The sequence below is a fragment of a genome, unplaced genomic scaffold, assembly GCF_019419815.1.
Source record: "Pyrus x bretschneideri cultivar Hongxiangsu unplaced genomic scaffold, Pyrus_bretschneideri_v1 Contig1, whole genome shotgun sequence".
Classification (NCBI taxonomy): domain Eukaryota; kingdom Viridiplantae; phylum Streptophyta; class Magnoliopsida; order Rosales; family Rosaceae; genus Pyrus; species Pyrus x bretschneideri.
In genome coordinates, this window is record NW_025999390.1 from 162,160 (window position 1) to 189,161 (window position 27,002).

Below are 27,002 nucleotides of genomic sequence, written 5' to 3' on the forward strand. Positions count from 1 at the left end.
GTTTTAATTGAATGTAAATTAAGATATAAAAAAGGGAAAAAAAGGAGTGGGGAGAAGTTGGAGGAGTAAAATTATAGTTACATGAGATGCTGCAAGCAAATGTTTTATTTTTTTAATGTAAATATTTAAATGCTCATGTTAAGGAGATTAAATTTGTAAACAAAATTTTGAAAATTGAAAACATAGAAGTTGATGATTGATTTATCATTCAAGCATTGATAAACGTATTCATTCTTATTGGTGATACATCATTTAGTTTACAAATTTAGTCTCCAAATTTAGTTTCTCCAACATTATCCTGTTTCTTACGGTAATGCGAGAGAAGTTAAATTTGGAAACTAAATTTTGTAAGTTAAATGATATAGAAGTTAATAATTAAATTATCATTTAAATGTTGATTAGCATACTTATTTCTTATTGATGACATAGTATTTAATTTACAAATTTAGTATACAGATTTAATCATTTTAGCATTACTTTTTTTTTTTATAAATATTTTATTACAATTACGTACGAAGGACTATAATAATATTTTTATTGATTTTAGTAGATAAAGAGGATGTTATATTAATTAATTAATAGGTATGCAAATAGAAACCACCACCGACACCCACCGCTAGTTAATTTTCTTGCCACCTCTTTTAAATATAAATTATACTATATAATTTTCAGGAAAAAAAAAGGAGAAAAAGATTATGCTTTTATTAGCTTTCCCTCTCTGCGGTGGCGGCTATGCTCCATGTCACCCGTGGTTGTCTGTACCGCACTTAAATATATAGGTGTCATTCCTCCTCCTCCTCCTCCTCCTCCTCCAGTCCTCATCGATTATGTCATAATCCATTCACTCTTTCCCTTTCCCTCACTTCTCTTTTGAAAGTCACTCTCCACAGCTCTCCTTTTCCCTTATTATTCCAAAATCTCTCCGTCAGTCATTAGCTTAATCACATAGTCGTACGCATAACTAAATGCCGCTAAACGGAGCGGAAGGTGCCATCTGGGCACTGCTATGTCTCGCCGCTCTCTTCTCCATGGCCGTCGCTGAAGATCCCTACAGATTCTTCGAATGGAATGTCACTTACGGCGACATTTACCCTCTCGGTGTTCGCCAAAAGGTTTATCCTCCAAATCTAATTATCTTTTAATCAGTTTGTGGCATTGTTTAATACGTTGACTCAAATCAGTATCTGATTCCTCCGATCTGTTGAATTTAATCTCAGGGAATACTCATAAATGGACAGTTCCCGGGGCCAGACATCCACTCCGTCACCAATGATAATCTCATCATCAACGTCTTCAACAGCTTGGACGAGCCGTTCCTCCTCTCCTGGTAACACACAGCACACACTCTCTCTGGCTCTCTCTGCTCTGGCTCTCTGATTAGTTACCTAGTTAGTGCAAAGATTATATACCAAATCAATTTTTTATTAATGATTTGTAATACATATGAAGTAAAACCTAAGAGACAAGATTTCCCTCTTCATTTTTTAAGCCTTTGATTAGAGTGCGGGGTTAGTGCAACTGCGCACGTACACCTCCGGCTCAGACAGTCAGACTGACGCCTTTGTTGGTTTCCACATTATTATCTATCTTTCTTTTGTATTTATATTTTACTTTTGAGTTTAGATCTGGGGAATTGGGGAATGTTTTGTTAATTGTTGTTATTGGAGGGAAGGCATGGAAGGAACAATTCAATTAGATCCGGTTCGTTATCAATACAATAATGGTAGTAATCTGGTACTAGTGACTTCTCACCAGCTCAGCTTTCTATATCTAGAAACTAGAAAACGACTCGATTCCTCTGCGGCTGAGCTTAATCATTTGATTCTTGTTAATCAACCTCCTCTTATTTTGACTTCTCATGTTTAATTTTCCTACCATTAGTTATTAGTCATTAGTAGAATGAGTAATTACTAGATAAGAGCGCTATATGGTGGTGAATTCCTAACATATAAATTGCTCTTTATTTTATTTTTGAGTTTCTTAATAAAATATGCTACGATTTTATAAGTTTGTTGGCTTAATTGTTCTTGACACAAGGAACAAGAAAAAAATAAAATAAATCCAGTAAATTAATTAATTCCTGTGAAAGGATGCAGGAGGTTATTTAACTAATTAATTGTTTATTTAATTTGGGTAATTATCCTATTTGTAAAAACAGGAACGGAATCCAACAAAGAAGGAATTCATTTGAGGACGGAGTGTATGGAACAACCTGCCCAATTCCACCGGGGAAGAACTTCACCTACATTCTCCAAGTCAAGGACCAAATCGGAAGTTTCTACTACTTCCCATCTCTCGCCTTCCACAAGGCTGCCGGCGGCTTCGGAGGCATCCGAATTCTCAGCAGGCCCAGAATTCCCGTCCCTTTCCCTGATCCTGCCGGTGATTACACTGTTCTTATTGGTGATTGGTACAAGGCTAATCACACGGTAAATCCTATATTTCCACTTCTTTTTACTTCTCCAACTAAAATCAAACACATTAATTTATCCGTGTTCCTAGTTGCATACATTTTCCCGCGTGTTTTTTTTGTTTCATCCGAAATTTTCGCGCATTTTGGAAAGGAAGAAAACAAACAAAAACATAAAGCGCTTACGTCGGTAGGCATGTAACCGCTTACTTTTCAAGACAGCTGGACCTGTTTGAAATATGTGATCCTATGTCGGTAAAACCAGCCCTTATGCGTTTTTATTCCATTCGAAAGCAATTTTTTGTGAAAAGATAAAAATCAAAAGCAATTTGTAATCCAAATTTTCTCTAAAAGGAAAACTAGTAATGGTTTTTGAATTACAGGTGATTAAAGGTTTGGTTGTTGAACTAAGCATTGGTGAGTATTGATGTTCATGAAATTATCACAATATAGAGAACGATCATTTTTAACAATAACAATAAAATTTTCTTTCACAATATAAAATTTAGGCAGATAAGACATGAGAGCCGAGCTCTAAGTTATAACAGTGTTACTAAAAAAAACCAGCTCTCAACATAATGACGATTGGATTAGAGACCAAAATTGTAACTAGGACTAAATTTTACATCTAACGCACCAATTTTCTTTTTCATTTTTGTTATCGAAATTGCGGTAACCCTTATTGGTGTTGCGAGACTGGGGATAATTGTGTGTGTGTGTGTGGGACCACGAACGCAGTGTTCAGCACGTCACTGTCTTTATCTGCCCACTCCAAATGGCCCATTTGGTGACCCAGTTTTGTCTTAATGTTATATAACTTGTAGCCCATTGTTTTGTTCTTGTGGGTCACTCGCATTATCTCCCAGACCTGTGACGCAAGCTAATAATTCCGAACAGTAAATCTCTGAAACCATATCTCAGTAGCCAGAAGAATAATACTTCGCTGCTGTAAACACAGCAGGAAGTCCTGCACAAAAGTGACGCGGCACGTTCACAGAACAACACGTGTGGGCTTTCCTCCAAAATCTCTTTCAACTCTGGTTTAGTTATTTAACCCAAGTAAAACGGAGCACCTTCTTCTTTCTTCCTCTCCAGCTCCTTAGATTTCATTTGGGTTGCGAGGATCGTTAGGCTATGGTGGTGGGGGATGATGGTTGACAAGAGGCTACAATTTTGATGGTGGCATGAACAGATGGTGGGTTGAGCGGGGGTTGCCGACTGGAAGGGCCAGAAAGAGGGAAAGATAAAGCATGAAGCTTTGCAGTGGAGAAATTGGGAGAGAGAGAGAGAGAAACAGGGGCAGGGAGGAGAGACAAATGAAAATATGGAATTTCCAATTTTTTTATCTGTTCAAAATTAGTAGGATGCAAAAATATTTTAGGATTTGCAGCCATCATGAAGCCCTAGATCTTTCTTCAATAAATAGTGGGAGAATTGTTGGATAGAGAGAGGAGAAAAAAGAAGACGGTGAACAGGGAAGGAAAGATGCAGGGAAGGAAGCAGTCAAGAACCTGCCAAATATTTTTGTTTTGATACAACTGGAATAAGGAACACTTACTCCCTCAACGACCTCTTTGTTTTGATGCAAGCTAATATTTTACTTTATATTATTTAAATTGCAAAAAAATAGATTCGAGCTCATCAGCTCAGTTAATGTAACTACATTCACGTCTACCTCGACAACAACTTTGATTAGTTTTGATTGCTTTGTTAATTTATCAGTGTTGATTATTTTATTTGTCTTGTACAGACCTTGAAGGCTCATCTGGACCGTGGTAAGAAGCTACCCCTCCCTGATGGAATCCTTATCAACGGCCGCGGTCCTGGTGGATTCTCTCTTAATTTTGAGCAAGGTGTGCCTTCACAGTTAATGTCGATATCAACTTTTACAATCACAAGCATCCTACATTAATCTTCATTAGATTGTTAATGGTGCATATGTATTATGCATCTCATTGCAGGAAAAACATACAGGCTCAGAATTTCAAACATTGGGTTGCAAAATTCCCTCAACTTCCGCATTCAAAACCACAAAATGAAGCTGGTAGAAGTAGAGGGAACACACACCCTCCAAACCACCTACTCATCCCTTGATGTACACGTTGGCCAATCTTACTCCGTTCTTGTAACAGCTGATCAGCCCGGACAAGACTACTACCTTGTAGCTTCCTCTCGTTTCACCTCTCCAATCCTCACCACAACCGGCACTGTCCATTACGCCAACTCTGCTGGCAAAGTCTCTGGCCCACCCCCTGGTGGACCTACCATCCAAGTCGACTGGTCTTTGAACCAAGCCCGCTCTATCAGGTACTTTCTCGTTTCATACTATTTCTATCAAATTGGACTAATGTCCTGACCATTCTCCATTACGCATGCATGTTATTTCAGGACCAATCTTACAGCAAGTGGACCGCGGCCAAACCCACAGGGCTCATACCACTATGGACTGATCAATTTAACCAAAACTTATGTGCTACAAAATTCCGCTGGTCAAGTGAACGGTAAGCAAAGATATGGGGTGAACAGCGTGTCGTTTGTTCCAGCAGACACTCCCTTGAAGCTCGCGGACTACTTCAAAATTGGAGGAGTTTTCCGTGTTGGAAGCATCTCCGACAGGCCTACTGGTGGGGGATTGTACCTTGACACCTCGGTACTGGGTGCTGATTATAGAGCATTCGTCGAGATTGTGTTCCAAAACAACGAAGATATAATTCAGAGCTGGCATTTTGATGGTTACTCTTTCTTTGTTGTTGGGTAAGCATACCCAACCCTCTGTTCCATATGCTCAATTTAATCCAGTCTTTTCTTGATAAGTAATTCGAAATTGCTTGTCAAATATTTGCAGTATGGATGGAGGGCAGTGGACAACGGCTAGCAGGAGTGCGTATAATCTCAGAGATGCGGTTTCACGTTGCACCACTCAGGTACGTAATTACTCCTTGTGCATTTGATGCTCACATTCTAACTATGACAATGGGGAGAAGAACAAAAAAACAGAAAAACAGTAACATACGTGTATATATATGTGGTTGATTTTATAGATTACTTTGAATGCAGGTGTATCCCAAGTCGTGGACGGCTATATACATTCCGCTAGATAACGTGGGAATGTGGAACTTGAGGACAGAGTTTTGGGCACGACAGTACCTTGGACAACAGTTATATCTGCGTGTTTATACTTCATCCACTTCAATTAGGGATGAATACCCTATTCCAAGGAATGCGCGGCTATGTGGCAGAGCAAGCGGCCGGCGCACACGACCCCTGTAAACTCTAAACTAGGAGTGAGTGAAGGGCCTCTGCGATGGAGTTTTAGCTCTAGCTGATGAAGATAGAACAACAGTCCACTCGACATGTTGCTTCAAATTTGATTTTTCAGGGGTGCTGTTTGATTACGATATATAAATTTATGTCAAAGACCTCAGCTCGAGGTCACATTAATTCTTTACTATAACAGATTGATTGTATTCCTTTTGTTAGTGTACCAGGTTTTCGTATGCCTAATTAGTAATTATCATCAGGTTGGGTGACCCTCCTGTCCTCAAGTTCCCCCTTAAATTATAAATTTTGTCACAATTTTGAATTAATTTCATCACGACAATACTCATGACCAAATTTTAGAGGCATAATAATGTGCAAGATGGAATTCAAATGTATCAACTATTCAAAAATAGGTTAAAATATGATTCAATTTGAAAAACTAATGATACAAGTAACATCGCAGAGACAATCACACAAATTGAATACTTGTTTGGATGTAATATTATTTATACCAGGAAAGGAGAGGGGATAAGTTTACCCTCACAATGAGTTAGCAATAATGTGGTATCAAATTCACTTTTGGCGATAATCAAACCTAAGACTTTTTACTTACAAGTGGAGAGGAATATCACTAAACTATAATACTAAGGAGTTGTTTGGATGTGCTTTTAAAATAACTGAAAATATATTTAGAGAATGTTTTTGAGTTCTAAAAACACATGAAGTACTTTAAGTTTACAAGATTTACTTGTATTTTTATAAAGAATTGATTTCAAAAATATTTTCATTAAAAATATTTTCAACCATTTTAAAAATAAGCATCGAAAAAATCTATAAGTATGAATAAAACCTAATTAAAAGTTTTTGTATATCGTAAACCAAATAAAAATTAAAAAAATAAAAGTGAAACAAGAAAAAAGCAATAGGGCCTTCCTGGTTCCTGACTTTCGTTAAAATCATTTTCAACCATTTTAAAGAAAGTCAAGTACGAATAAAACCTAATTAAAAGTTTTTGTATATTGTAAACCAAATAAAAGTTAAAAAGATAAAAGCGAAACAAGAAAAAAGCAGTAGGGCCTTCCTGCGATTTCGCTAGGGCATCTGGTACTTGTCATTTCCAATCACCGGCTAGAAATCACGCTGGACCACCCTTCCCTTCCAATCCAACCGTTCGTTCCATAACCCTTGTTCTGATGCATCATATTTTGAAAAACCGAGCAACCTAGCGGAGGTATACACCCGGTTCTTCTCACTACACTCTCTTTCACTCCTGCGCTGCCGGTTCAACTTAGAAAGAGTGAAAAAACCCTCGACGCCGAAACCAGTTATTTTGGGCGGGATCTAGAGTCTTCAATTCTCCCTTCACTATCTCCGTCTTCGCTTTCTCTTCGGTAAGATCAGGTAGTTTCTTTTTCACGGTTTCCGTTTCCTAAGATTTTGCGTTTTAGGGTTTTACAGACTTCAGATTTTCTTTGCTTCAAGTTTCCTTGCTTCTCTCATTTTCCTTGTGATTTGCGTGCTCGGATTGTTTTTTGCCGTTTGATTTTACTCTGTTTTGTAAAATCTCACAGTTTTCTTTCGGCCGAAGTTTTTTGATATCTCTATTCCATGGCGGTAAGCAAATGTTTAGAGTTTAAACTTTGGCATTTTAATTTCAGGTTTCATTTTTTTGTTTGATTTGATTTTATTGGTAAATGCGATAGGTGGAGAGAATTTTCAAAGATGAAGCTAGTGAGGAGAAAGGAGAGCGCGCCAGACTGGTGAGTTTCCTGTACCGTGCTTTGAAAGTGCACAATGTTTTGTAGTAAACAAAATGTTATTTCTATGAATTTCATGGTTAATGATTGAAAGATTTTGTTTCCTGAAATTTTGTTGGATAATGTTCTTGACTAGAATCACAGCATTTGTTCGAACTTACTTTTGTGGGATTAGGGTGGATGTATGAGGTGTTCCATTGAATCTTTTGTTTGGCTTTAATTTGTTGTGTTCGTAAGGCCTTCTGCGATTCGCTACTGTCCTGGATTATACTGTTGTTCAGTATGTAATAGTTTAGGCAGATGTAGATTAGGAAATTTCAATTTTCATTTTGCTATTCGAATTCAAACGGATATGGCAAGATTCTGACTTATCCCCCCATGTACAACTTATCTTTAATTTGTATTGTTTTAGGCTTCATTTGTGGGCGCAATGGCAATTGCTGACTTGGTTAAGACAACATTAGGGCCGAAGGGAATGGTGAGTTTCTCTTACTTAATCTGTTGCCAAACTAATAGACACTAATGCTTATACAATGCTTTCCTACTTGTGTTAGTTACTTTCCTGTTAATATTTTTTGTACAGGATAAAATTTTGCAATCAACTGGAAGAGGACACGAGGTTACTGTTACGAATGATGGGGCCACCATCTTAAAGTCCCTGCATATTGACAATGCAGCTGCTAAAGTTCTTGTTGGTATCCTGACCATTTGATTTTAAATTTGTGACTGTTTATGCTGATTATTACAGGTTGTAGACATATTTTTCTATTTCAGTTATCTACTTATCACTTGACACATATCTATTTGGCCAAAACTGTTGTTGGCAAGTTATCTTTGATCTTGAAGTACTGAAAGTGTATGGGAGTGGTAGAGATAGATCTCGCTCACATTTGGTGATGATCCTTAATACAAGAGTCAGATATTTCAAAAGTTCAAGATGATGAAGTTGGTGATGGGACAACTTCCGTTGTTGTTTTGGCGGGTGAGCTCTTAAGGGAGGCTGAAAAGCTGGTTTCATCAAAGATTCACCCAATGACAATCATTTCAGGTTTGTCTTAGGTTTCTGCAAACACGTATCTCACTAGTTTTGTAGTTCTGTTCTGTTGTAGTTTTATGTGGTGCCATGTAACTTTAGTGCTTTAATGCTGTAAGTTTGATTTTTTAGGTTATCGGATGGCAGCTGAATGTGCTCGTAATGCTTTATTGCAGAAGGTTGTGGATAACAAGGCTGACTCTGGTATTCACTACTGATTTTTCCCTTCTTCTGTCCGATCCATTGAATATTTCACCTCATGGATCTACTTTCATTTAGTAGCTGTTGATATGAGTTATTCTAGTTAGTAGTTACATGATGTTCAATATTGAATTTGATGGGTTTGGTCTTTATGCATGCTGCCATCTGAGATTGGAGCTTTTGAATTGATTGACATTGTATTCATTATCTTTGCCTTGTAAAATTGTAACTAAGTGAAGCCATCACTGAATTGTGCAGAAAAATTTAAGTCGGACTTAATGAAGATCGCAATGACTACTTTGAGCTCCAAAATTCTTTCTCAGGACAAAGAACATTTTGCACAGCTAGCTGTGGATGCTGTGATGCGCCTAAAGGTGATTGTAAAATAACGTATAGTAGTTAAGGTTCAGTCTGAACGTTGAAAACATATCTTTTTCTTTAGTCTTCATTTACTTAACAAGCTGTTTCCATTGGCAGGGAAGCACCAACTTAGAGGCTATCCAAATTATAAAGAAGCCCGGTGGATCACTTGTAGATTCATTTTTAGATGAAGGGTAAGAAGGAAAATGAACTTTTGAGCTTATGTTATTTTAACTGCTAGTTTTGACAATTTTGGAAATTTTGGAATGTGAGTCTTGGATTCTTTTTGTTATTTCATGACTTCTTCTATACTTCTGTTTTTATTTTTCAGATTTATTCTTGACAAGAAAATAGGTCTTGGTCAGCCGAAGCGCATAGAGAATGCAAACATTTTGGTCGCAAACACAGCAATGGACACAGACAAAGTGAAGATTTATGGGGCACGTGTTCGTGTTGATTCAATGGCGAAGGTTGCTGAAATTGAAGGGGCTGAGAAAGATAAAATGAGAGAAAAAGTGCAGAAGATCATAGGTCATGGAATTAACTGTTTCGTTAACAGACAGTTGATCTACAATTTCCCAGAAGAACTCTTTGCAGATGCTGGAATACTTGCAATTGAGCATGCTGATTTTGATGGCATTGAGCGTTTGGCCTTAGTTACTGGTGGTGAAATTGCATCAACCTTTGATAACCCAGAGTCCGTGAAGCGTGGGCACTGCAAGCTCATTGAGGAAATTATGATTGGTGAGGACAAGTTGATCCACTTTTCTGGAGTTGAACTGGGTCAGGCTTGCACAATAGTGCTGAGAGGCGCGAGGTATTTTTTTCATTTACATTTTGTTCTCTTCTAATGTTCTGCACTGGCTAATATTATTGTGCCCACACAGATGTAATTTTAACCTCGTGTGTGTGTGTGAAAGATAGTATATGAAATGTGAGAGATAATACATGAAATGGAGTACTATACATCCGTAGCTTATATATGGTAGCAGGTATTACATTTGTGGCTTGCGTTACTGACGGTTTTGTTATTAGCTGACTGGAAACTGCTACTCTTGTCAGCTTGTATTTCCCTTTCTTTCCGCTTATGGATATTCCTTGTAGCACCTAGTAATTAGGATTTACATTTGAAGTATACTCCAAAAAGATGTAGGAAGCTTTTGTTTTGGCCCTGCAGTTAAAGAGTTAAAATTGGTTCTTTTTACTTTTAGTTGGATGATTGTATGATATGTTTGTACTTTGGCAGCCATCACGTTCTTGACGAGGCTGAAAGGTCTTTGCATGATGCCTTGTGTGTGCTGTCTCAGACGGTCAATGACAGCAGAGTTTTGCTTGGAGGTGGATGGCCTGAGATGATAATGGCAAAGGAAGTTGATGAGCTGGCCAGGAAAACGCCTGGAAAGAAATCCCATGCTATTGAAGCTTTCTCGCGGGCACTCTTGGCCATTCCTACCATCATTGCTGACAATGCCGGTTTGGACAGTGCTGAGTTGATTGCAAAGCTACGTGCAGAGCACCAGAAAGAAGGATGCACTTCTGGGATTGATGTCATCTCTGGAACAGTAAGTACCAGAATGAAAAGAAAAAAAAAAATGAACAAAACAGTAGATTTATGACATTTCTTTAATATATTGAGCATGATGTTTGACCTCAGCTTTGGAAGGCTGTACCCGTGATGTGATACTGTCATGCAAAGCGAAGCATATATGTTAATGGGGAGAAATTACTTGCGGGTTGTCTGGACTCTTATAATGATCTGATGCATGCATTTTTTTGATGCTGGCAGGTAGGAGACATGGCAGAACGAGGGATATCAGAAGCATTTAAAGTTAAGCAGGCCGTCCTGCTCTCTGCAACAGAGGCTGCAGAGATGATTCTTAGAGTCGACGAGATCATCACCTGTGCACCAAGGAAAAGAGAAGATAGAATGTGATTTGCCAGAAACGGATGTATTTTAATGTCTGCCCTTTGTCTTGGCAATATGTGGTTTTGTACGTTGATGTTATTGTTAGATGGATCAAAGTTTTGAAAAAATGAGTTTTCGATATGGCCGGGATTGTAACTGAGGACTTATTTTGAATTTATCTTTGAGTGGATGTTTCTTATTTGGTCGGTCATCTTGCTTGGACCACTGAATTTATGTTGTTGACTTGCTATCGTGGATATTGGCATGAGCTCGTGAAAGCACTCCTTCGGCTGATTTGGTTCGATGGAGAGTCGATCCTTCCATTAGTAGAACTTTTATATTAACCTTGAGATATATGTATCAACCTTGCCTCGCGTTTATACAAGCTGTATTTGAAAGTGCACCAGATTCTTTTTAATACAATGATGATGATACATGATATTCTGCTTTAACGAAGTAGGAATGTGCAAGTATGCATATAAATCATAATTAAGTATCAAACTTGTAATTTTTTTAATAATATCTAGCATTGAATGATTCAAAAAATAAATAGTTGAGATTGAAAATAAAAAGATATAAATAGTTATGAAAATTAAATTTAATGGTTAAAACACTCGATACATTCAAAAGATACGTAGTATTGAAAATAGGTGATGTATTTACAAGTGTCAAAACATGGTGTTTTAGCATTGTAGCGCAATGTTCTAAATTTGATTACTCATCAAGGTGGAGCAACTGAGAAAGAATCTGAAAGTATCATCGGGGTTGCTGCGTTTTTGGTGGTTTATGATCAATGAATGACAAAAACAATAATGGACATTATGGATTTTCACAATATTATCCGATTTGTAACACGTCATGCCAAACAGGTTAAAAGGGGTTGTCCTGAGAGCGGGAAGCAAACAAAGTCTCATACCAACATCGAAGGCTTCGCAGCTATCCAGAAGAGAGCCTTCTCGCTGACTGCACATGTTTCTAAAGTGTCAATTATGTATCTATATCTATACAACAATATGGTAAGATTAAGATCCACTTATAAATAAAGAAAATCATTAGACTGTAAGTTAGTGTCTGCCATTGTAACCAAAGAAGTAAAATGACTATTATGCCTGTTTGATTAATACGTAGAAAAACTTCAATAACGAAGGTGATAATAGTAATTTAAGCCTTGAGGAACATATTACAAGATCTTGGGATGCAGTCGTACAATTTATTGGATTTCGAAAGTATTTTTAATGACTTTTTAAAGTTGGAAGTAGAAAAACTAAAGAAAAATAATCAAGGGACTTAAAAGTTATTTTTAGGTGTCTAAAATCTTCGGAATGTCCTACATTAATATAAGAAAACATGTGGTGTGATGAGAATACCTAAAAATAAGATGTAATCGTGGAATTTATTGGGTCCAAATGTATTTTTTTTTATGGATTTTTTGTCACCTCCTGGCCCGAGCTCCACCACATCCCTGGCTCGAATCCGTGGTAGCACGATATTGTCTGCTTTCGGTCCCAACCACACCCTCACAGTTTTGTTTCTGGGAACTCACACGAGAACTTCCTAGTGGGTCACCCATCCTGGGAATGCTCTTGCCCGAACTTGCTTAACTTCGGAGTTCCGATGGAACCCGAAGCCAGTGAGCTCCCAAAAGACCTTGTGCTAGGTAGAGATGAGAACATACATATAAGGCTTACAGGATCCTCACTCCTGGGCAATGTGGGATGTTACAATCCACCTCCCTTAGGGACCCAACATCATCGTCATCACACTTCCGTCCAGGGATTGGCTTTGATACCAAATTGTTACATCCTGGGCTGAACTCTGCTGTAGCACGATATTGTCGGCTTTGGGCCCCGACCACGCCCTCACGGTTTTGTTTCTGGGAACTCACAGAAGAACTTCCCAGTGGGTCATCCATCATAGAATGCTCTAGCCCGAACTAGCTTAACTTCGGAGTTCCGATGGAACCTGCAGCAAGTGAGCTCCCAAAAAGCCTCGTGCTAGGTAGAGATGAGAATATACATATAAGGCTTACAAGATCCTCATCCCTGGACGATGTGGGATGTTACATTTTTAATGTTGAAAGTAGAAAAATTAAATAAAAATAATTTAGGGCTGAAAAGTTATTTTTAGGTGTCTAAAATCTTTAGAATGGCCGACATTAATATTATGAAACATGTGGTGCGACGAGAATGACTCGAAAGTAAACTTTTGATGAATTTTGCAAAAATTCGCAAAATCGATTGAAAACACGAGTTATAACTCACGGAGTCTATGAAAAAATTGAAATTTTGGGAAAATTCGTGAAACTGATTAAAAACGCGGGTTATACTCACGGGTTCTGTAACAAAAACTGAAATTTTTAGTTTTGAAAAATCTTTTGCGTGGGATATGTGGAACATATTACAAGATCTTGGGATGCAATCGTACAATTTATTAGGTTCCGAAAGTTTTTTTTTATGAATTTTTAAAGTTGGAAGTTGAAAAACTAAATAAAAATAATTAAGGGGCTCAAAAGTTATTTTTAGGTGTCTAAAATCTTCGGAATGTTCTAATTAATATAAGAAAACATGTGGTGCGATGGGGATAACTTGAAAATAGGCTTATGATGAATTTTACAAAATTTCATAAAACCAATTGAAAACATGGGTAACTCAGGAATTATGTGAAAAATTGAAATTTTTAGTTTTGGAAAATCTTTTGCATGGGAAATGAATAAAATATTACAAGATCTTTGGATGCAACCGTACCTTTTATTAGGTCCCGTAAGTATTTTTTATGGATTTTTAGTGTTGAAAGTAGAAAAATTAAATAAAAATAATTACAGCCCTCAAAAGTTATTTTTAGGTTTCTAAAATCTTAGGAATCTCCTAGACTACTATTAGGAAACACGTGGTGCGACAAGAATACCCGAAAATAAGCTTTTGATGAATTTTGCAAAAATTCGCGAAACTTATTGAAGACGTGGGTTACTCACAAATTATTTTAAAAAAAATTGAAATTTTTAGTTTTAAAAAATCTTTTGTGTGTAAAATGAGGAACATGTTACAAGATCTTCAGATGTAGTCGTGGAATTTATTGGGTCCAAAAGTATTTTTTATGATTTTTTACTGTTGAAAATAGAAAAATTAAATAAAAATAATTTAAGGGCTCAAAAGTTATTTTTAGGTGTCTAAAATCTTTGGGATGCCCTACATTAATATTATGAAACATGTGGTGCGACGAAAATGACTCAAAAATAAACTTTTGATGAATTTTGCAAAAATTCACAAAATCAATTGAAAATACAAGTTATAACTCACGTAGTTTGTGAAAAAATTGAAATTTTAGTTTTGGGAAATCTTTTTGGAAATGAGGAAAATGTCATAAGATCTTGGATAGTCATACCATTTATTGGGTCCCGAAAGTATTTTTAATGTTGAAAATAGAAAAGTTAAATAAAAAAAGTTACAATCCCAAAAGATGTAACGATCCGTCCCCAAAAATTATAGTTCTTCTAATTTTAAAACGTGAATTTATGAAAATGCCCTTCGAGGCAAATATGTTGACTTTTGTTGACCACCTTGTCGTGTCACATAAGATTCATTTTCTCGGTGTATCCTTATAGTACTTGTCGCTACAAACGTGTGGGCGCAAATGGATCGTAATTTGGAGTTATAACAAATGAGTTATTAACGAATGAAGTCGAAGGCAAAATGGTAATTTGACCATAAATCTGGAAGGCTCCGTATATTGTTGGAGCATTAATCTGATGGTGCCACATGTGTGGCTACAATGGAGTAATGAGAAGATAAAATAGGGAAATGAAAGAGATGGATGGAGGAGAAATAAGAGAAATGAGGGGAGTGTTGGGCAATCGGGAAGAATGAGAGGAGAAAAAGGAGGGGAAGGGAGAGAGGAGAGAATGATCACTTAGTCTGGTTTCATTCTTTGACTCGACCCGACCCGACAAAATTGATGAATTCCAACAGCCCTCTCGCCATTTCTCCGACGAAGCAAGGCAATCCACCACCTGGAAAACATTCCTCGACCCTCCCTATTCCATTTCCACCCAAAATCAAAAGAAATTTAGTTGTAGTTTGGTGAAAAACCCACCGTGGGTGCCGTGAAAAATCCTTGCCGAGATCCACCATTTTTGAAACGTCCTCTTCCAATTACCACCACCATTAAACTCCCCTTGAGGCCTGGAACAAAGCCCAAACAACTGTAAGGGCGGCGGACCACTGAAGGTGACATATCGAATCCACTTATTTCTAAGGTTCCGGCGGGATCGAGGGCGATTTGGGGTGTTTTCCGACCGAATTGGAACTCAGCCCAGGTATGAAAGTAGTTGTTCCTCTCATTGAGATCTTCATTCTTGTAAAATTTGAGAATTTTTAGAATGGTTGAACTTTCTGGCGAGTCGAGGTGGCCGACCGTCGAGTGCGGCTACTCGTGGCCATTTGGGCCGCTGCCTCTTGGCTGTTCGTGCGGTGGCATATAGGGGGAAACCCGAGGTCCTTTTTAGGTTTTTCAACATGTCGAATCCGAATCCGCAGTTCGTTTTTCCAAATTCTAATGTTTTAGTAGAGTTTTACTAAATGGTCCCTAATTGTGTTTAGGCATTGGCGGGAAGCGACGTCATCCTCGCTAATTCGAATGACTCTCGGGTGATAAAATAACTGTGAGTGGACCCCTTCTTAACTATTATGCTTTATAAAATATTAGCCTAGCATGCATTGCATATTCCATTATTTGAATATGTTTTATATTATGCATTATGAAGTTTTATAATCATGGTTTACAAAAAGTTTGATTTATCAAAATTACGTTTTATTAAAGGTTATGAAATATCGGATTTGCAATATGGATTTCTATGGATTTATTATGGTTATGAAGATGGTTTGAGCTAGAAAGTTATATGATTTTTTGAGATGATGCTTTGTGCATTTGAACTCTGAGATTTAATATGAGTTTTTGAGATATGTTTTTGGTACTTATCTAGTGGGTTATAATACGACACATCTGCACACCACTGGTATAGATGTCTATGGCCATATGACAGATGATGGAGGAGTGAGATATGATATATTATATACCCCCAGCTTCATTGCCAAAAGTAGTGTCGGACAGCTTCACTAGCTAAGGCTAGTGTCGGTGTGGATGTATGCTATTTTATACAGTTTCACCTTCGGTGTGATGGACATGTTATTCAGCTTCACCTTTGGGCGATGGACAGGTACTGCCTGCAGGCGATTATGATACCCCTAGTTGAGTACCTCATTGATGAGATTTACGGATTTGCCTTCGGCCGACGATTTCAACATTAATAAGCATGGTTTTACACGTTGGATGCAATTGTAACTTTTATTAGGTCCCATAAATATTTTTATGGATTTTTAGTGTTGAAAGTAGAAAAATTAAATAAAAATAATTACAGGCCTCAAAAGTTATTTTTAGGTTTCTAAAATTTTAGGAATCTCCTAGACTACTATTAGGAAACATGTGGTGCAACAAGAATATCTGAAAATAAGCTTTTGATGAATTTTGCGAAAATTCATGAAACTTATTGAAAATGTGGGTTACTCACGAATTATGTAAAAAAATTGAAATTTTTAGTTTTAGAAAATCTTTTGTGTGGAAAATGAGGAACATGTTACAAGGTCTTCAGATGTAGTCATGGAATTTATTGGGTCCAAAAGTATTTTTATTGTTGAAAGTAGAAAAATTAAATAAAAATAATTTAGGGGCTCGAAAGTTATTTTTAGGTGTCTAAAATATTTGGAATGCCATACATTAATATTATGAAACATGTGGTGTGATAAGAATGATTTGAAAATAAACTTTTGATGAATTTTGCAAAAAATCACAAAATCGATTGAAAACACGAGTTTTGAGAAAACATCAGTCTATGAAAAAATTGAAATTTTAGTTTTGGGAAATTTTTTGTAGGGGAACTAAGGAAATTGTCACAAGATCTTAGATATAGGCATACCATTTATTGGGTCCCGAAAGTATTTTTTTTTATGGATTTTTAATATTGAAAATAGAAAAGTTAAATAAAAAAAGTTACGGTCCCAAAAGTGATTTTGGTGTATAAAATCTTTGGAATGTCCTACATTAATATTAGAAAACATGTGGTGCTACAATGACTCAAAAATAGGCTTATGATGAATTTTTGAAAAATTCGTGAAACTGATTAAAAACGTGGGTAATTCACTGGTTATGTAACAAAAATTGAAATTTTTAGTTTTGGAAAATCTTCTACGTGGGAACTGAGGAACATATTACAAGATCTTCGGATGTAGTCATATAATTTATTGGGTTTTGAAAGTATTTTTTTGTCGCGTCTCGGCCCGAGCTCTCATCACGTCCCGGCTCGACTCCACCGTAACATGATATTATCCGCTTTGGGCCCCAACCACATCCTCAAAGTTTTGTTTCTAGGAACTCACACAAGAACTTCCCAGTGGGTCACCCATCTTGGGATTGCTCTAGTGCGAACTTGCTTAACTTTAGAGTTCCAATGGAACCCGAAGCCAGTGAGCTCCCAAAAGGCCTCGTACTAATTGGATGTGGGTATGTACATATAAGGCATAGAGGATCCACTCCCTTGGGCGATGTGGGATCTAACAATCCACCCTCCTTAGGGGCCCGACGTCCTCGTCAGCACACTTCATGCCAGGAATTGGCTCTGATACCAATCTGACACACCCCGACCTGGGAAGGTCGAAGCATGCTGGCCATCACAGTGAGGTGACGTAACCATAAGGGTAAGTGATGTGAAAAGTGAAATAAATTTAAAACTAATTAGAACTAATAATACTGAACAGTGAAAGAGTGCGCAGTCGTGGGAATAACCCACTACAATTTCTGAGCTTAAAAGACAGTACGATTACTAAAGAGTAGTCAAAGCAGCTAAAGTACACTTATTACACAACAGTGATAAGTTCGTACGTCTAAACCGAAGATAATGTCAGAACTGCCAAATGATCCTCAAGTACCACAAAGAGTACAACTATCTAGGTCCTGGAGGGGTGAAAAACAAATTTGAGTGGGTCAGCAAAACAATGCTTATAAGAACACCTTTATTTTCGAATATACTAACCCCTCGCCGTAAAACAAGTATAGTTTCCTTAAAACATACTACATAGGTATGTAAACAACAATAACAACAATGTAACCAGGAAATATGCCAAGTCATGAGATATCAAATGCCACAGTAATATAATCATGTGATAATCAAGTATAACTAAGTGCTCATCCATCTAAGCTGGCACACGAGTTCGAACAGATAATCTTTGACACGAACAGGATTGGGTGTAATCAATACGCTCTAGTACTTCGATCACGTGAAGGCTGGTGTAGAAGCACGATCACATACAAGTCGGATTGCCTAATGCAATCTACCCGACAGAACTGGCACCTAACTTGGATCCAAGGCGAGCGAATGGTGTGGATGTGAACATACACATAAAGGACTGGCCCTGGCCCTGGGGTGGGTACTAACACCGGGGTGCAGCAGATGAGCATGTACAAATATGTATGAATGTCATGATAATAATATCCCAACCATATAACAGCATTTATCACAATTTATATCATAATAACGAATACTTGGAAAATATAAGTGTAAAAATGAAGTAAATACGCATTTATGGAAACTATAACTATGTATAGGTATAAAAACAAACTGCCCACTCACAAGTACGTCGTCAGGTCGTAGCCCCCGAGCCTAGCTTGGCCTTATAAGTCATTGGGATATGTTTCCCTTATATGTGAAATAACTATAAAAGAATTAATTAAAGCACATATACGGAAACTTAAATAAAACCCTTATAGTTTGCTCAAACCTAGGGTCTAAATACATGAAATCGATCTACTCGACGTCACGAACATCCCCAAATTTTTAGAAATAATTTTGGACCTTGCATGCGTCCCCACGAGCAGGCCAACCCTAACAGAGGCCTAACGACCGTTAGGAATATTCCGTTAAGTCCTTAACAGAGTTTAACGGCGTTACTTGACGTCGTTAAAATATTCCGTCAACTTTGATGGAATATTCCGTCTCTTTCTCCATCAAGCTCCGACGTCCGCCGCCTCCTCCGCCGTCTGCAACTCAACTTCGCCAGATTCTGGAAAAATTTCAAATTGCATAACTTCTTCATTTCTTAACCATTTTCGACCTACATTATATGGATTTGAAGCTTATGAAGAGTAGAATCATGTTATACCTTTTTGGAGTCTAAAAGGTGGACGGAGGTGGTCGGAAAACACCTCGAAAGTTCCGACCAAAAGCAAACTCTTTGAAGCTCAGTTGTTTCACTTCCAAACTTCTTCCAAATTGTTGAATGAGCCTCAAGGAGTTGCATATGAGCTTCCCCAAGCTTCAAAACTTCCCAACTCACTCAAAAATACGTTGAACTCAAATCGTTCGAGTTCGGACCTTCGGAGTTAACGAGTCAAATCTCGTCTAAACTAAGTTCTAAGGGTATGGTTGTGCTCATGGAAGTCAGACGAGCACGAAAATGAGATTCTTGGGTTCGATCTGTGACCTTTGAAGCTCATATAGGGTTGCTGCAGAGGGAATGGTATACGAGAAAAAGAGAGAGAGAAGAAAAAGAAAGAGAGAGTTCCTTTTTCTGATTTATGATTGGGTGCAGTGTAGAGGGAAAAGATGGGATTGGTGAGAGATTTGAGGGAGTTGATTGGTGAGTGACACAAAGGGAAGGGCACGGGTAGGATAAATAAGAAACTAGGGATAAGTCTTCTGATTTTTCTACAGTAAGAGGAAATCGAAATCTATCTGTAACAATGTTTTCACACTGATAAAAATTCACATATGAGTGTAACAATGTGTACAAAATAATTACAGAAGCGAGAAAATAAATAAAGAGAGAAATTAACACTTCTGCGCCACTTACCTCTAAGGGCATAATAGACAATTCACAAGTCAAGGGAGAAATTACATAGGAAAATTAGGGACGGGTCGTCACACAGTCATTCCATTTATTGGGTCCTGAAAGTATGTTTTTTTTATGGACTTTTAATGTTGAAAATAGAAAGTTTAAATAGAAAAATTTACGGGTCCCAAAAGTGATTTTTAGGTGTATAAAATCTTTGGAATGTCCTACGTTAATATTAAAAAACATGTGATACCGCTACAATGACTCAAAAATAGGCTTATGACGAATTTTGAAAAAAATTCGTGAAATTGATTAAAAACGTGGGTTATATGGGTTCTGTAACAAAATTGAAATTTTTAGTTTTGGAAAATCTTTTGCCTGGGAACTGAGGAACAAGTTACAAGATCTTCGGATGCAGTTGTACAATTTATTGGGTTTCAAAAGTATTCTGTATGAATTTTTAAAGGTTGAAGTAGAAAAACTAAATAAAAATAATTAAGGGCTCAAAAGTTATTTTTAGGTGTCTAAAATCTTTGGAATGTCCTACATTAATATTAAAAAACATGTGGTGCGACAAAAAGGACTTGAAAATAGGCTTATGATGAATTTTGCAAAACCCATTGAAAACGTGGGCTTCACGAATTATGTGAAAAATTGAAATTTTTAGTTTTGGGAAATCTTTTACATGGGAACTGAGGAAAGTATTACAAGATCTTTGGATGCAGTCATACCATTTATTAGGTCCCAAAAGCATTTTTTATGTTGAAAGTAGAAAAACTAAATAAAAATAATTATGGGTCTCAAAAGTCATTTTTAGGTGTCTAAATCTTTGGAGTGTTCTATGCTAATATTAAAAAAAATGAGCAACAAGAATGAATCGAAAATAAGCTTTAATCGAAAAAGCCAATTGAAAATGTGGGTTACACGCAGATCCTGTGAAAAATAGAAATTCTTAGTTTTGGGAAATCTTTTGATTGGGAATTAAAGCTTCCGTTATTTCTTTGTTAATAGCATGCATGTGAATCTCTAATGTAAGGATAAGATGGTCATTTCATAGTGATTGGTAGGTGACTAAAATTTACAGCCCACTCTAGTTCATCAACAGAAAGAAAGGAAAAAAAAAAAAAGTATCGAACATAGGGCCCACCATAGTTCATAAAAAGTACATTTCAATTGTTTATTTTTTTTATTGTAAAAAAGGCCGAAGAGTACAGAAAGAGTAAGCAAACACAGGAGGCCCAAAAAATAAGGTTACAGACAGTCGAATACAAGAGGCATCCAAAAATCTTGGCCGTTTATAAAACCATCAGGCGTACATTTCATGTTTTTTCTCCAGCATCGATAAAATCTACTCTATCCATGACGCACCCAACACCTTAGCCATGAAACTATACCGGTCAGCAGCTTCGTCAATCTGTTCATACAAGGGGCAGATAAACAAATACAATGACTATGATACAACTAATAATCTAATAACGAAAACATCCAATACTCACCATTTTCTGGGTTGGACGTCCAGCTCCATGCCCCGCCTTGCATTCAATGCGACCAATAATCGGATTTGTCTGTGGGCTATTCTCCAAACTTGTGATCAGAACATATTGCAAGGTCTAACAACAAAGATGAGTACACATCAATAAAAGATTTTTGTTGATAATGAGTGATGACAGCAGTAACGGTGGGAATATAACATTAAGGCCACCAGGTTTAAATTCCCATTCATCAATGTCTTATGGATTCTATTCGCAAAAGAGACTAACCGCCAATAACTTCAACGAGTGTAGTGGTACAACTCGGTCATCATGATCCGCAGTCAATAACATGGTAGATGGGTATTGGTGAGGTTGGCTTGCATGTTGTTCCCATGGTCTCCTAACATTGTGTAAAGGCGAGTACCTGAAAGCAGAAGGTAGAATAGTGAGAGGATAAGCACAAGTTTATATTCGTAAGAAAACCCAGAAATCTGAGCTTGTCCCAGAAACATAATAAACATGATCGCAAACCGCCTACTAAGCAGATTGATGAAGAGAGGACTCATAATGCATAATCCCTCTTATTCTAATAGTTAATCTCATTCCAGAAACAAAAATTAGCAAGGTAGTGAAATACTACTACTACATTGCTTTAAAAAATTACCATATATAAAACCGCAAGTTGCAATAAAAAACATTAACACCACCAACAGTAGGACGTGGGAAAAAAGTAAAAAAAAAGACACATTACTCACTTAATTAACCAACGGAACTCTTCCTCCTTGTCAGAGCAGCCATAATCAGAAGTCCAGGCATGACCTGAAAACATCTCTTCAATCAGACATATGTTGACACATATACAGTAAAAGAAAGGAAAAAGAAAACACTCAGATCATCTCCAATGGTTCGGATAAAGCTTAAATAATTTAAGTCTTAAATCACCCCAAACAAATTCCAACCATAGGGCTAAAATAAGCCTTGAAGAGAAAATAAATCTTTGCTCTAGATTGCCCCCAAAAATTAAAAGCTTGGCTTAAATCATTCTGGACCCACCAAACTGTCTCCCATGAAGGTGGGCTCCACAACTGAAGCCCAAATTCCCAAACCAAGCACCACACGCCAACAAAGCACGGAGAGGCCCAGGCAACAGTCCTATTTCAACTGTGATCAAATGGTCCAAATAATATGACTGTTGGATCAACCAACGGTCTTATTTCAAACCTCTTTTTTTTTTCTTTTTTCTTTTTCTTTTTTTTACTTATAATCCAACCGCTGTGATCAAAATGATATCAATATCTAACGATTAAAAAAAAGATGCCAAAATTATATTAATGTCCTCAAATTAATTGAAATCAAATTTCACTCAAAAACTTTATAAACACGTCTTAATTTGTTCAACCATCCACAAAAATTTAAATCAAATTCCACTTCCAAAACTATTTCTTCCCTTTTCCAAATTTTTCAAGATGTTGCTTTGTGCTTGTAAAATGATGAAGGTGTTGCTTTGTGCTTGGCAAGGGTTTCTATTAGCAAAAAGATGGTGCAATCGGCATAAACTAAAATCCTTGACAAATTAATTCCATCTCCAACACCAATCGAACTAAGGTGTTTACAATCGATGGAAGAGTATCGGCAAAGCATGTAACTTGTGGAAGGGAAGCTTGGATAAAGCCATGGTTAATGCTAGTGGAAGGATTTTGGAAGAATAGGCGAGAGGAGACAAATGAATAATTCGTCCGAAGGCACTTACTCATGGAGAAGCAAATGGAAAACGAAGATGCAAGAGACCTTTTAGAGCAAGAAAGGTTCGAGTTTGAGGTAATGAAGGAGAACCTCAACAAATATACTCCAAGGGGGAAGAAGTTCTCCCATGATAAGCAACCAGAAATTTTAAGGCGCCAGCCATGCCACAAAGAATATGTTCGATTCATCTAATGATCCATCTAATGTCTATTGCCCAAGTCCACCACCAACTCAACCAACTCCCTACGAATACTAGTATTACTAATTGTTGTAATTTTTATTTGCTAAGGTATATTGTTTTAAATTTTATGTACAGTTTTAATTATAGTTTGTATTAGTAATTGTTATCGGAATTTAAATATTTTTAGGTTCAAATGTCCATAAAAATAAATTAGGACATAATTCACATAAATTTTAGTTTTACAAAAGTTACCGGAAAAAAAAAAAGGCTAAAATCATTATTTCATAATCTCGGGCTAAACTTTTAAGCCATAACCATTGGAGAAGGGCAATTTTTTGGGTTATGGCTTAAAATTTTAAGCTTCATCGCCAACCACTGGAGTTGGTCTTAGTGGAAAGGAAGCAAACTCACCTATGGTAAACTTGTGGAACCGTAGCATATCCATAACACCAACATGAGCCAGCGCACAACCAAAAAGATCAGGTCTCTGCAAGAAAGCAAATTTTTTTATTTTATTTTATTTCATTTTCTTTAATCACTCGCAACAGGTTAAATAGTAGACAAAACTCGCCTGATTTATGCAAGCTCCAACGAGCAGTCCACCATTACTTCCACCTTCAATACACAACTTGCTGGGTTGGGTATAACCGGCAGATACAAGGTATTCAGCTGCAGAAATGAAGTCATCAAAGCAATTTTGCTTTTTAGAGAGGGAGCCTGCTTTATGCCATTCCTCACCATACTCTCCACCCCCACGGATATTGGCTATGCAGTAAACAACACCTAAATGCCTTGTAAGTACACTACGACTAACACTGAATGAAGGCGTAATACTAATGTTAAATCCACCATATCCGTATAGCAAGCATGGATGTGATCCATCCAAACTAATGTTCTTTCTGGCCACAACAAACGTTGGTATCTTAGTGCCATCCTTACTGAGAACGAATACCTGGAGAAAGGAAAATCCAATGAATGAAACAGCACTTGAAGGTTCAAACACCAGAGAACTGAAGATATATTAGAACTGATCTAATCACAAAGTAGAATGAACTATTGTAAAATGTTATAACAAAATGAAGATAGATTAGAATGAGTCAGATCAAGTTAGTGACACTAAAATATCAGTGCAACAAGCTTCTACCTGATCAACATGGAACTCTGAGCGTTCAAACCCAGGAACCGTAATTTCGCGAAGTACCTTCAAGTCTGGAATTTCATTGTCTAGATTACACTGATAAATTATACCAGGGGTAAGAAAACTTGTAAACCCAAAAAAAACTGTACTGTCTTCACGTCTTGCCGAAATCTCATTAACCGATCCAATGTCAATCGGTAATTGATGCAGCAAGTTACCTGATTTCAAATCCCTTATCTGTACAACATACTTCACATCACTCAAGTAACTAACAATCATTTGGGTACCATTTACAGCAGAAGCTGATTCAAGCACATCTTTTTCAGATTCTGGGACAACGTCAGTCCAAACAGTTGGTTCCTTCAGATCAACTCGGACCAACTTATATTTTGGAGCATCCTTGTTTGTCAGAAGAGTAAACACAGTTTCATCATTTGCAATGACATGATACTGTGCATCAAATTTATCAATAACCTTGATAACTGGCAGTAAATCGTTTTTCCCCCTTAGACCTTCAAGACCATTAGGAAGTGCAGACATGTCACAGTAATAAAATTTGTTGACTGGGTCGCAACCCTCCTCAACATACAGAAGAATATACTGCAGATTACAAAAAAATAAAAGAAATGTTAGTTAAAAATAATATCACAAGAAATCTGCTCTTTCTAGGCTAGACAAAAATCTGATCTAAACAATTAGACAAACATAAGCAATGCCTTAGACAGCCAAAAGCCAATATTTGTGACTGACACTGCAATTTTGATACATGTTGAGCAGTTCCCCCTTAGGGCAGAGTATTTGATGTATCCTAAAATGTAAACTCCATTCTAATGTAGAATCACAAAAATATGGAGACAAAAATTGACATATCTTCATTTCAAAAACAACACATATTACGACTGCTTCAACAATAAGAAAATGACAGCCATAAAACCCAGCAAGATAATAAATCTACTTACTTTCCCATCATATGTAACATCAGCGTCAAACAAGTATTTAGGATTTTCAGAATCCCTCCAGCATAATATGTCTTCTGATTGATCAGTACCCACAAAATGATAGTATAACTCGTGATAAAGATTTGAGTTGGTCTCTGTCCCAGCATCAATATCTTCTCCTTCTCCTTCTCTTCAGAATAAATGAGCAGGCTAAGTATTTAATTTCACTAATTTACATAGCTTTTGCAATCGAGGAAATTTCAAAATAAATCTAAGATAGCTATCCACTGCCATAGTCTCTGTAACATCATATCTACATTGCTATACTCACATCCCAAACTTAAGCACAGCAGAGCCTTGCAATTGCCAAACCATCTATAGATCCTCACCAAATAAGTAAAGCAACAATTTATACACCACTTCTGTCCTTTTCTTTTAACTTTTAGTCATTAATTTTTTACAACTGAAGTTTCAAACTAACAACCATTCTGATTATATAACCGCATAAAAATCCACATGTCACACTTTAAAGTAAAGATACAGAATGCTTCTTACTTTGGAGCTGGATAGCGGCTGTAGAAAAACCCTTTATGATCATGTGTCCAGCGAATACCCGAAAACTTGACCTGGAAACCAACGTTGACAAAAAATCGTACACTCAGAACGACAAATAGTCTCACTGATAACACTCGTTTCTAATTACATCAAAACAAGGAAAACTCAGCACTTACCCATGATATAGTTTCAGGCTCGACCGCCTTATCCTCAACCCGCATCACTTTAATCGTTGCCCAGTCACTGCCACTTGAACTAAGGGCATAGGCCAAGTACTTGGCGTCCTCACTAATTGAATAAGTGTTCAAAGAAACAGTCCCATCTTCGCTAAGCGTATTTGGATCAAGCAACACCTCTGCTTTTCCATCCAAACTATCCTAAAACCACAAATTAGAGAAACAGGCAAATATATCGAATGGATGAAAGCATATGCAGTTGGTAATCAAATTCTGAGGCAAAGGGAATACCTGCACGTAGAGGACACTTTGGGCTTGAAGCCCAGTGTTGTGGGTGTAGAAGTACTTGTTCCCTCGCTTAAGAGGTGGATCATAACGCGGGTGATCGAAAAGCTGGGTGATCTTTTCCCCAAGCTGGCCTCTCGTATCGCATTCCTTCAGAACCGACTGCGTCAATTCTACTTGTTTCTGTACGAACTCTTTCGTCTCTTCGGAGTCAGGATCTTCAAGCCTAAACGATGAAAGAAAACCCCAAAATTCAATCAAATTCTTTGAAAACAAAAAATCGGCGATTAAAATCTTCAACCCTACTAAAGTGGAGTTGCTTGTATTACCATCTGTAAGGATCGGCGACCTTGACGCCGTTATAGTCGTCGACGACGGACTCGTCTCGGCGGGCGGTAGGGTAGTGCAAGGGGACGTCTAGGGCACGGAGGGAACCCATTGCGTTCGTGTTTCTAGGTTTTGGGAGAGAGGAGGAGGAGGAGGGGAGAGAGCAAATTGGAAATGGAATTGATTTGAGAACTGATGATGTGTGTATGAAAAGGGAAGGTGGGTAATGGGGATTGCGTACAAAGGCAGTGGCATGTCGAGCGTATGACAACATGGCTTGCGCCCAACGCTTTACGCTTTTGGTTTGTAGCCCAGAATATTTGGGCTAAAATAAAGCATCGAAGCTCTCCAGAAAAAAAATAAAGCATCGAATCTCATGA

At 37.4% G+C, this 27,002-nt stretch overlaps 3 protein-coding genes across 6 annotated transcripts; 2 read left to right on the top strand and 1 right to left on the bottom strand.

Annotated features, from left to right (window-relative positions):
* The first annotated feature begins 717 nt into the window (after window positions 1-717).
* On the top strand, window positions 718-5,955 carry LOC103927212 (L-ascorbate oxidase homolog). The gene is made up of 8 exons (XM_009336113.2): window positions 718-1,112; window positions 1,218-1,327; window positions 2,159-2,429; window positions 4,161-4,263; window positions 4,372-4,717; window positions 4,799-5,164; window positions 5,256-5,334; window positions 5,468-5,955. Exons 1-8 carry the CDS (start codon window positions 966-968, stop codon window positions 5,678-5,680), a joined length of 1,635 nt encoding a protein of 544 aa, XP_009334388.2. The 5' UTR covers window positions 718-965; the 3' UTR covers window positions 5,681-5,955.
* An 811-nt stretch (window positions 5,956-6,766) lies between these two features.
* Window positions 6,767-11,139, top strand: LOC125473511 (T-complex protein 1 subunit beta). 3 transcript variants are annotated; one of them, XM_048576434.1, is made up of 12 exons: window positions 6,767-7,072; window positions 7,243-7,285; window positions 7,375-7,431; window positions 7,841-7,906; window positions 8,012-8,123; window positions 8,348-8,476; window positions 8,594-8,665; window positions 8,921-9,036; window positions 9,140-9,216; window positions 9,354-9,839; window positions 10,269-10,584; window positions 10,809-11,139. In XM_048576434.1, the coding sequence occupies exons 2-12, from the start codon at window positions 7,280-7,282 to the stop codon at window positions 10,953-10,955; spliced, it is 1,584 nt and encodes a 527-aa protein (XP_048432391.1). In that variant the 5' UTR covers window positions 6,767-7,072; window positions 7,243-7,279; the 3' UTR covers window positions 10,956-11,139. The 3 variants fall into 3 exon arrangements, with proteins under 3 accessions (XP_048432391.1, XP_048432425.1, XP_048432453.1); XM_048576468.1 differs by having other exon boundaries at window positions 6,767-7,062; XM_048576496.1 differs by lacking the exon at window positions 7,243-7,285.
* Window positions 11,140-20,959: 9,820 nt separating this feature from the next.
* LOC103927233 (prolyl endopeptidase) lies at window positions 20,960-26,869 on the bottom strand. Of its 2 annotated transcripts, none has more exons than XM_009336137.3 (12): window positions 26,625-26,869; window positions 26,302-26,521; window positions 26,011-26,211; window positions 25,835-25,905; window positions 25,301-25,463; window positions 24,348-24,941; window positions 23,775-24,155; window positions 23,615-23,690; window positions 22,035-22,098; window positions 21,568-21,703; window positions 21,304-21,417; window positions 20,960-21,221 (listed from the first exon to the last, which is right to left on the bottom strand). In XM_009336137.3, exons 1-12 carry the CDS (start codon window positions 26,732-26,734, stop codon window positions 21,156-21,158), a joined length of 2,196 nt encoding a protein of 731 aa, XP_009334412.3. In that variant the 5' UTR covers window positions 26,735-26,869; the 3' UTR covers window positions 20,960-21,155. The 2 variants fall into 2 exon arrangements, with proteins under 2 accessions (XP_009334412.3, XP_009334405.3); XM_009336130.3 differs by having other exon boundaries at window positions 25,301-25,469.
* Between the last annotated feature and the right edge of the window lie 133 nt (window positions 26,870-27,002).